Below are 11219 nucleotides of genomic sequence, written 5' to 3'. Positions count from 1 at the left end.
GAGTTAAAGCCCTTGTCCTATGAATGATATCAGGAGTGTGTGAAAATCATTTTCAGACTCCTAATATTTTGGGACCCAGATATCTAATATTTTGGTTCTTAATCATTATTTAATACATTCACACTTGCATGGAAAAGGTACATTCTCTTTGTCAATTTAATCATTAGTGAACATCTCTACTATATACTCCAGTCTGAGTGCATTGACACTTATTTGTCTGAACAGAGTTGAATATGTTGTGAAATCAACTGAATTACATAAAATAACAGTATTTGTGTATGTAGGACACAGAGGTGTAAGTATATCCCCTGGAGACTCGACAATAGTGACATGAGTAGAGCACAGAAGGCTGTACACAGGTTGTTCTCTCTCTAGGTGAGGCTTGTTTAAGAATCTTTAGGCATAAAGACAGATTTCAGAGTGGTAGCCATGTTAGTCTGTATCAGCAAAAAGAACGAGGAGTACTTGTGGCACCTTAGGCACTAACAAATTTATTTGGGCATAAGCTTTTGTGGGCTAAAACACTTCATCAGATGCATGCAGTGGAAAATACAGTAGGAAGATATATACATACACAGAGAACATGAAAAAATGGGTGTTGCCATACCAACTCTAACGAGACTAATCAATTAAGGTGGGCTAGTATCAGGAGAAAAAAAACTTTTGTAGTGATATTCAGGATGGCCCATTTCAAACAGTTGAGAAGAAGGTGTGAATAACAGGGGGGGAAATTAGCATGGGGAAATAGTTTTTACTTTGTGTAATAACCCATCCACTCCCAGTCTTTATTGAAGCCCAATTTAATGGTGTCCAGTTTGCAAATTAATTCCAGTTCTGTTTTTTTCTCCTGCTGATACTAGCCCACCTTAATTGATTAGTCTCCTTAGAGTTGGTATGGCAACACCCATTTTTTCATGTTCTCTGTGTGTGTATATATATCTTCCTACTGTATTTTCCACTGCATGCATCCGATGAAGTGGGTTTTAGCCCATGAAAGCTTATGCCCAAATACATGTTAGTCTCTAAGGTGCCACAAGTACTCCTCGTTCTTTAGGCATAAAGAGGCTTTGCAGGCATGGGATCCCGGGAAGTAGCTGCAAACTGAGGGGGTTGGAAGAAGCTGCTGAATCCCAATAATTTGCATGGAGCTGGCACATTCTCTGTATGCACTTGTTTAGCAAACAAAGTCACAGCTGGCGCATGTCTGATTCCGCTCCCCTCACCGCCCACCTCGCCCGGCTCCGGTAACAAGCACGACGCGAGCTGCCGCTGGCTGAAGGGGGAGGCCGCTCGCTCTCTACTCTCGGGCCGCCACTGAGGAAACGGCCCGGCACTTGTCGCCATGGCAACCGCGTTGTTGATCCTGGCAGCGAGCGCAGCCTTCGGAGGAGCCAAGCGCTGCCGCCGCTGCTGCAACCGCCCGGGCCCGCTCTGGTCCCGTTTGCCCCTGTAGGGACAACGAGCCCCCGGCCCCTTCTGGGGCCCAGGCAGCGGAGCGAGGTGAGGAGGGAGAGGGACAGGGACCGCCCCCTCCTTCCTCTGCTGTGTCGCCCTCCCGGCAGGGAGCGGGTGAGGGGCTGTTACAGGCGGTGCTGCGCTCCCTTGGGACTGGCGCTGGGGCAGCAGTAAACGAGGGGGCCGTGCTGCCTTCCCCGTGGCAGGGGACAGGGAGTGTTACAGACTTTTATATGGGGGACACGTGAGAGGGGAATAGGGGACGTTGGTTTTATATCAATGTGCTTTGATGGGAACTGTCTGCATTTCCAGTTCTGCTTTTAAGGCTGAATTTGTGCCTGCCCAAGAGCTTACTCCATTCTAGTCTAGCGTCTTTTACTGCTTGATCCTGCAGTGAAATTCTAATCCTGTATTCATGTCATCAGAGTTGTTTCTCCTCCTCTCCATAGCTTGAGTCTCTTCCCTATCCTCCTTAGAACACGAGTTACTGTCCAAACTCACCCATCACTGTCCTGTGGCTTGGCTTTGTCTTTTACAACATAAGCCCCAGTCTAATCTGTGTCCCTGAGTTTTGCTTTTCCCAGGTTTTATCTCTAGGACCTCCTGTGTCTTAATTTCTTCTCCCTAGAGAGCCACTTTCACATCCTTTTTAGCAGTGGTTCTCAACCAGGGGTACATGTAGCCCTGGGGGTATATCAACTCATCTAGATATTCGCCTAGTTTTACAATATGCTACATAAAAAGCACCAGTAAAGTCAGTACAAATTAAAATTTTGTACAATGACTTGTTTATACTACTCTATATACTACCCACTGAAAATGTAAGTACAATATTTATATTCCAATTAATTTATTTTACAATTACATGGTAAAAATGAAAAAGTAAGCAATTTTTCAGTAACAGCATACTGTGACACGTTTGTATTTTATGTCTGGTTTTGTAAGCAAATAGTTTTAAAGTGAGGTGAAACTTGGGGGTACCAAGACAAATCAGACTCCTGAAAGGGGTACTGTAGTCTGGAAAGGTTGAGAGCCACTGCTTTATAGCTTGATGGAGTTAATCAGACATCTGGTACAACGAACCAGCAGAATTTCAGTCAATTTTATGCTGTGGGCTAACGGTGGATCAGCAGAACCTTGCCACCCGTTTATACTCTATTTTAGATTTTGCATGCTCTGTACATTGTGGAACACAAGGCTGTAGAGTATGCAAAAAGGGAATTAAATGTGCAGACTAGTAAACCAATTACATTGGATCCCCTGACTTCAAAATATTTCAGCATATATTGTTTAACTATGTATAGCTTGATTTTCATTAAGTGAGGCCAGGAGGGAGGGAGGGAGAGGGAGAGAGAGAGGGAGAGAGAGAGTGTGTTTAGTTTTGTATAAGCACAAATGAGAAGACAGAGTCCCTGCCTTGAAGAGTTTACAATCTAAAAGGGGGTAAAAAACAAAGGACTGGAGAAAGGTATAACATACAAGCAAAGTTGGGATGGTGCTGACAGGCACGTGTGTAGAAGCAGAGCATCAGAATTCAGGACCTTCACTTTTGCTCTTAGGCTGGCATGAATTGGATGTGCTGAGGCAGTGGCACAACCAGTCCTAAGGAAGCTAGTTAGCATCTGCCTGTCTTCCTGTTTATTTGCTAAAAAAAGAAAATAAATAGTCTCAGTTTGTGTAAGTAAACATCAGCATTGGCAGATGTCATGTACACCTTGTACACAGTAGGTTGCATGTCAACCTCTTATACCAGATATGGACTGCCTACAGAGCTTCCTTCCCAGAGAAATACACCAGAGATGCGTTCACTATAAGATCATTTAATCATGCATAAGTAAGGTATGTTGTATATGGCGCCACCTAGTAGCTGAACAGTAGAATGTAGTTTAACATTCTTTTTCCCCACTTTAAGTTTTACATTCCTACCATTTACACTCTTCTGCTATCTTTAAAGTTCAGTATGGATCAGTCTGTTAAATATCTCTGAATTGTACTGTCTCTGAATCATTTCTAATTACACAACCCAAACATGTAACAATTTGGTCATCCACCAATTGCAATGACGGCCTGTGGTCAGTATGGAATCTTTGAGTCATCAACTTCTTGTTCTGCATCTACCACCTGTACAGTTTGCTCTGTTGATCTTTCTGAGGCATAAACTGAAGATGTCTGTAGTTTCTGTTGAATTCTTCATAGTTGGTTTAATCACGTATGATCTGGGTGATGAATTCTTTACAGCAGCTGGAGTTGGATTTATTTTCTACTTAATCTTGTCCATTTTTTTCTTCATCCAGTGTGACACAGTCACCAGGTTCTATGCCAGGCAGTTCTCTAACTGACATCTATTATAAAAGTGTTCATAAGATCTTTTTGGCTTTTTATTTTGGTACTCTCTTCATGTATTGCCACATTGGAGATAGGTTCTTTCCCAGAGTTGGAACAGTAGTTCTGAATTGTCTTCCCATCAGGAGTTGTGCTGGACTGTATCCAGTAGCTGTTATTGGTGTTGATCTGTAGTTCAGAAGAGCAAGGAATGGATCTTCCTGCTGTAGGATTTTTTTGGGGCTGTCTGTAGAGCTCTTTCAGCCTCCCCCTTCACTTGTGCATAATATGGGCTGCTAGTAATATGGTCCAAATCATATTTCATTTTGAATGACAAACTCTTCTGCAGTAAATTGTGGTCTGTTGGCTGTCACTAGTTGGTCTAGAATACCAAAGAGAGCAAAAGTGCACTTCAGGTTTTCAATAACACTGTGACATGTTATATCTTTCTAGTACATTATTTCTAGGTACTTGGAAAAATAGTCCATTACAACCAGGTAATGATATCCTCTGAAAAAAATGCATAAATCTGCAGTTAGTCTCTTCCAAGCAAATCAAATTGATGTAAATCATGATTTAAATCACTAGTCAGGAAGACTCAATTTAATCATGGATTTCTACATAAAAGTGCAGTCTTGTTGGTTGTTATAACCTTAATACATATTCTTCACAACTCAGAGATAGATACAGGTTTCATTTTTAGAAGGTACGCTATATGTTTTTAGAGTGATTTATTTTGAAAACTTTTCAGATTAGTTTTACAGTTATCAGAAAATGAATGATTGTTTGGTTATTTCATTTACCAAAGGTAATTGAAGCAGATATTTATGAAGTAATTGGGAGGTGAACTATCTCCAATTCAACAGGTTAATCATTAATATTTGGAGGATTTTCTTGCCATGCTGTGTTAGGAAGAGAATATCACCGGACAGATATTTAAATTGTTTTATTAACTAAAACAACATTATGTATTCTGGATTTTTTTCTTCAACAGCAAACATAGTATTTTAACAAAACAAGCATATGAAATTTTGAATTTAGTTAAACATTCAAGTGTTTTTAAATTCAGGTTTGTTTTTTGTTAAAATTGTTTTTAACTAGAATAGTTAAATAAAATATTTAAAAAAGAAACAAAAATTAAATTGACATGTCAGCCAGGTCAACATGAGATACTTAAAATATTGGTTTATGCAGCTAACTCAGTCATCTTCACCTTCATTTTCCTGTTTGTTCATAATCTGGAAAATAAAAACAAGCTTTCCTGCTTTTTCAGGTCCCAAACAATTTCTCAATTTGTAATGAATTAGTCCAAGGGAAGAAAATATTCTTTCTACACTGGCAGAAGAAGATACTGCTGTTAAAAGTGAGATTATCACTTTAACAGTCTCTGAATCCAAATTCTTAAGTGACTTCCACCAGTTCACTGGTGTGACTTCCTTTAAAACATCATCAGCAAACATATATTTCTTGAATGGTTCTTATTCCCAAACTGTGTCTCTTTTACAGCCTGCTGCCATTATAGGTTTTCCCTTCTAGTGAAAGAATGGTATGAGATCTCAAATCAATGAAGGCTACGCTCAGAAAGACCTTAAGACTTCTGGAATATGCTGCTCAAAACAGTTTCACTTTTGTTTCTACTACCTGTCCCTCCCTTCTCACATTTATCTCCAGACTTCTCCTTGTCTAGATCTATTCCACCCCCAACAATCTTCTATTTAACTTTTTGAAACTTTGCACTTTAAGAGGTAAGGGATTGACTCTGTGTACACAAATCTGCAGAGGGACAATAGGGCTGAGGTCTGTTATTTCTCACCTCTATATATTAATTTATTTAAAACATTTTTGCTGTTAACAAGCATGTTATTTCTGGAGACAAAAATCCACAGTTTGAGAACTGCAAACTAAGCATCTCTGATGGTATCTTTTAGACCAGGGGTCGGCAGCCTTTCAGAAGTGATGTGCCAAGTCTTCATTTATTCACTCTAATTTAAGGTTTTGCATGCCAGTTAATACATTTTAACATTTTTAGAAGGTCTGTCTCTATAATACTATATTATAACACTAAACTATTGTTGTATGTAAAGTAAATAAGGTTTTTAAAATGTTTAAGAAGCTTCATTTAAAATTAAATTAAAATGCAGATCCTATCAGTTTAGTGGGATTCTTGGCCTTGCTTTTCCTTGCTGAGTTTTCCAATGTCTGGTGGCATGTATTTGGATACTTTAAGCTGCACACTGGCTTCTGAGTGATCAGTTGTTAACTGGCTCCAAGAGGGACAGAGGACAGATTTCATGTGTGAATATACCAGTTCACACAAGTATGTGGATCCAAATGCTGAAAGCATTGCAAACACAATTTTCTTCAAACAGTTAAATTTCACTAGCAGGGACATCCAGCAGGTCAGAATACAGACCCCAGGATCTCTCTCAGTAGTTTCAAGTGCACTCTGCAGATCTCCAAACTTTGATGCCCACAGTTCTGAGCTTTTTAACTGAATGGACTGCATTTTGAAATCTTCAACGCCCATCCACTGAAGTACAGACAAATCCAAGTCGCTTTCGTTGAACTTTTCAGGTTTAATTAGAAAAGAAAGCATTGGGCCAAATCTCTGGAAATCTGTCAAAAAATTCTGATTCCAGTTCTTGCATGTACATTCCAATCTCATTGACACTGACAGTGTAACATGTCGATAGCTCTTTTATGTGTTGGAAGTAGCGGAAAGTCGAAGTTCAAATATCCCGAGAAAAAACTGCTAATTTTACAACAAATACTTCAGGCTTCATAAAGATCCAAAACCGTTTCCCCTGCACCCTGGAGACAGAGTTCATTTAGGTGAACGGTGGTGTCAGTTAGAAACATGAACTTACACAGCCATTTGTCATCATTCAGTTCAGGGTAGTTTTGTCCTTTTTCCGACAAAAAGTCCTTGATTACATCAAAACAGTTTACAAAGTGCACCAAAACCTTGCCACGACTTAGCCACCAAATGTTGCTATGAAGTGGAATGTTGTTATAAGCACCGTCCATCTATTCTAGTAGTGCTTGAAACTGTCTGTGAGTCAAAGCAGATGGAGCAACAAGGAAATTCACAATTCGCACCACTGTATTCATCACATAATTAAGCTCTGAATTAGAAATTTTAGCACACAGGTTTTCTTGATGGATGATACAGTGAAATTTGATTGTTAGGTGGCCAATTTGATATTTGAGGAACTTTACAAATCCATTCTGTTTTCTGACCATAGCAGGAGCACCAAATAACACCCTATCTGATTTCTCCCACCAGTCACCAAAACACCAGTCACTTACCCCAAATCAGTTGGTACTCCCTATCTTACATCAAAGACAACACTGGCAGCCAATTCTGTAGCAAACTAACTATAGGTTTGTTAGCTAAGAAAAAAGAATGAGAGTTTAAAGCAGGTAAAATATAATTACAGGTAAATCACAGTTTGTAATTCCAAATGGTGGTAGTGATTAATAAACTGCCAGTTTCCCAAAAAAGTTTTCCAGGGCTATTCAGATTAACTCTGGGGATCTCTGTCTTCTTGTTTAGTTTTTCTGCCCTGTTAGAATCCTAGCAGTCCGGAGATTAAGGATCTTTTCATGAATTCATATTTACAGCTCCTTTACACTGTAAGCCAGCTGACAGTGTCTGTTCCCACACGGGCTTTTTCTTTGATGACTGATAGTGAGGAAGGCATTCAGAGTCTTTGCCCTGGATCATCACACAGAATGATCATTTGCTTTGAAATTAGCATTTTCTGTTAAAGTCCTTATGTTCTTCATTAGCATTTCACAAGATTTCTTTGATAGGTAATTTAGTTACAGTAAATGTTTGCTGTTATGTTATAACAGGAATAGAATACAGTAACGACCCATTAGTTTTCATGAAGTTTAAACATCTGAATACACCTGTATACATTCAGCAATTACTTTGATCTATCCTAATACAAGTAAATTGGCCTGAATGCATTTTTACATCTAACAGTTGCTTTTGATACTAACACACAAGGGAAGTGGGCTGTGGCCCCGATGTGACCTAGTTTACCAGCATCACTCTGCCTATTCAGGAGTGAGTGAAAAAAATGTTGATGCCCAGTCATGAAAATCCAGAGATGTAGCTGACAAGTTGGAAACCTGAAGGACAGAATGAAAAGCAGGGCCACCAGCAAAAGCCAGAGATGAGGCAGGTCTACCATATTTACCAGAAGCCCTTATCTGGAAACCTTGCCCAAAACCAAGATTTTCACTTACAGATCAGTTGAGACAAAAGAACAATATAAGTCAAGTTGTTCATGTAGCATTTAGAGTAACGTTCACCATTTCCAGTTATTTTCTTTTGTATGAACCAAGGACTGAATAGAGCCCTAAATATCCCTTTGTACTTTGGAATTTAAGTACATACAGTATAGTGTTTTTCCATTGGCTTCCAGTTTTTCCAACTCCTGCTCAGCCACAGGCCCTGCCCCAACTCCACCTCTTCCCCCAAGGCCCTGCCATGCCCCCGCTACTCCTTTTCCTACCCCATTCCACCCCTCCCCCAAGTATGCCCTGTCCCTGCTCCTCTCCCTTCCTCCCAGTGCCTCCTGCATGCCATGGAACAGCTGATTCACGGCAGTGGGAAACTCTGGGAGGGAGTGGGAGGAGTTGATCGGCAGGGCCATCGATGGGCAGGAGGCACGCGGGGTTGGGAGGGTGCTTGGCTGCTGGTGAGTGCTAAGCGCCTGCTATTTTTCCCATGGGTGCTCCAGCCTTGGCGCACCCATGGAGTCAGTGCCCGTCTTTCCATTGTGGAAGTCTGTGTTGCTTTGGTGTCTAGATCATGGAAATTGTTGTGACTAACCCATTCAATTTCTCATGCAAGTACAATTTAATATAGTAATCTATTACATTTTTCTTGTTTTATTGTGCATTTAGATGTCATTGTCAAATAGATTGACACCACCCACCGATAAAGAGGATTGGAACAATCATTTGCCACCTATAGTTTTACCCATGTCATCCACAGCTGGTGTGTCATCACACAATAAATTACTGAAATACCGAAGATTCAAGGAACAGCAAAAGACGCTTAATCAGATAGTGTGAGTTTCATATAATTCAACCAATAAGTGATGTTCAGATTCAGATTAAAGGGTCACTGCATTCCTAGGCAACTGAAGTTTTAACACTTTTTTTTCTTTGAGTTTTATGCTGCCAGCTATTACCATCAAAGTGTCTTCCATATAAAATCAATAGCAAGGTCCCTAATGACTTCATGGAGTCTTGCTGACACTTTTCCCTTTACAGGATCAAAACTCTGGGGTAGCTTTAGGGGTTTTCTTTGTGAAGGGGGAGGATTGGGAATGAGTGTCAGTTATGATGGAAAGGTTCTCTCAAAAAAGAAGGCTTTGCAATGTTAACTAAAGATGGCTAGACTCTGGATTCACGTCAACTCCTCTAGAAGATTGTTCTGTAGCTGGGTCCCCGCAATAGAGAAAGCTCTGGCCCCAGCTCTTGCATGTTTTGTTCTGGGTTTAATGATTTGCATTGTCCCAAAGGAGTGCACCTGTTGTGGTGGTTCATAGATAAGGCTATGATTTAGTCACGGGTATTTTTAATAAAAGTCACGGACAGGTCACAGGCAATAAACAAAAACTCATCGCCTATGGACCTGTCCATTACTTATACTGTAAATACCCCAGACTAAATCTTGGGGGGAGGGGTCGCTCCTAGGGAGGGGTCCGCGGCACTAGCTGCCGGAGGCTGCTGCTGACTGGCAGCTGCTCCGGTGCCCCAGGACCGCTGTCAGGTACTACTGACTTCTGCTGCTTCAGCTGCCCTGGGACTGCTGCTGGGGTCTGCCAACAGTTGCTGCTCTGGCCAGCCCGGGACCACTGCTGGAGGCCGCTGACAGCGGCTGCTATGGCTGCTCCAAGGATCACTGCTTGGGCGGTCCCTGGGTCCAGCTGCACTGGCCGCTGCTCGGGTGATCCCTGGGGCCAGCTGCAGCAGCTGCTGCTCGGGTAGTCCTTGGGGGTACTCCAGCAGCGGCTGGTGTAGCTGGCCCTGGCGCTACCTCAGCAGCTGGCCCTGGGGTCAGCCACACTGGCTGCTGCAGAAGTCATGGAATCTGTGACTTCTGCAACCTCCGTGACAGACATGGAGCCCTATTCATAGATTTACATACATTAATATTATACACAAATAATGCTTTACAAGTCCTGTGTATGAAAAAGCATTTACAAAAACATTAGAAAGGGTAATTTCATGGAATTTTTGTAGGTCTGGCTGGTAACTAAATTAACATGGAAATCAATTGCTAAGGTTTTTTTGAAATTTATTAATTGCAACTATCTTTTAAATTACTATATTTCTTTTTCTGCAAGTTTTTAAGGATGTATGATTGCTCTGTTGGTATAAATGCAAGGATGATGTGGGCTAAGAACACACCTGTCAGGTTGCCCTGGGAGTAGTGTTGGCATTGGAAGTGTGTGTGTTTGCTTGCTTGATCAAAGATAAAGTGGTGCAAAGGAAGCAATCTAACCTAAATCTATAGGGTTAAGAAGCATAGACAAAGTACATAATTGCCTCAAGATGATTGAATGGAGACTAAGGCCTCATTCTAGCAAAGGCTTTAGCACATGCTTATCTTACTTAGCATGTGAGTCCCATTGATGTCAATTCAATGTTTAAAGTTAAGCACCTGTGTAAGTCTTTGTAGGATTGGAGCCATGTTGGTGAAATGTAGTGACAGTACTCAGTTGCATGGATAACCCTAATGCATCTCTCTTAAAAGTAAGAGTCATGCAGTATCTTTATGCACTGCATGCAAGTACCTGTTCACATTTTGAAACATTTTTCTTTTTACGCAGACTATAGTTAAGAAATATTCCCCCCCCTTTTGTTTTCTTTGGAAATAATTCAATTCCTAAATAGATAAAATAAGGCCTGGATTTTACAGTCTGGTCCATGCAGGGGGAATTCCTGCATTAGTTTAGTTTCCTATTGATTTCAGTGGAACTAAGCACTGGCGTAACGCCAGATTGCAGGATCAAGGCCTAAGAGTAGTTTAGCACAAGGGAATTGGATTAGTACTGAGGAAAAGAGGCAATGGTATTTTTATTAATAACTATAAAATCAGTTATACAAAGTAATACATTTACATAGTGCTTTACAAGCAGAGAGCAAGATAACCTGCCCTGCATGTTTTTCAGTCTATCACAGGGGTCAGCAACCCCTGGCACATGGCTCCCTGGTGGGCTGGGCCAGTTTGTTTACCTGCCGCGTTGGCAGATTCGGCCGACTGTGGCTTCCACTGGCCGCAGTTTGCTGTCCCAGGCCAATGAGGGTGGCGGGAAGCAGCACGGGCCGAGGGATGTGCAGGCCGCAGCTTCCAGCCGAACCTGTCGATGCAACAGTTAAACAAACTGGCCCGGCCTGCCAGGGTGCTTACCCTG

The 11219-nt window shown here is 41.4% G+C and overlaps 1 protein-coding gene across 2 annotated transcripts in view; it reads left to right on the top strand.

Moving 5' to 3' along the window:
- Positions 1-1370: 1370 nt before the first annotated feature.
- DNAH12 (dynein axonemal heavy chain 12) overlaps positions 1371-11219 on the top strand; it is a 179587-nt gene continuing 169738 nt past the window's right edge. Inside the window, exons 1-2 of one of the 2 annotated variants that reach the window (XM_039481288.1) lie at positions 1371-1500; positions 8698-8864. In XM_039481288.1, the coding sequence (XP_039337222.1) occupies positions 8698-8864 (167 nt within the window). In that variant the 5' untranslated portion in view covers positions 1371-1500. Of the gene's footprint in view, positions 1501-2318; positions 2338-8697; positions 8865-11219 lie in introns of those variants that run through there. The other variant, XM_039481289.1, reaches the window with a different exon arrangement.

Source organism: Mauremys reevesii, linkage group 7 (genome assembly GCF_016161935.1).
Source record: "Mauremys reevesii isolate NIE-2019 linkage group 7, ASM1616193v1, whole genome shotgun sequence".
Lineage (NCBI taxonomy): Eukaryota > Metazoa > Chordata > Testudines > Geoemydidae > Mauremys > Mauremys reevesii.
This window is presented reverse-complemented; position numbering and strand designations above follow the sequence as displayed.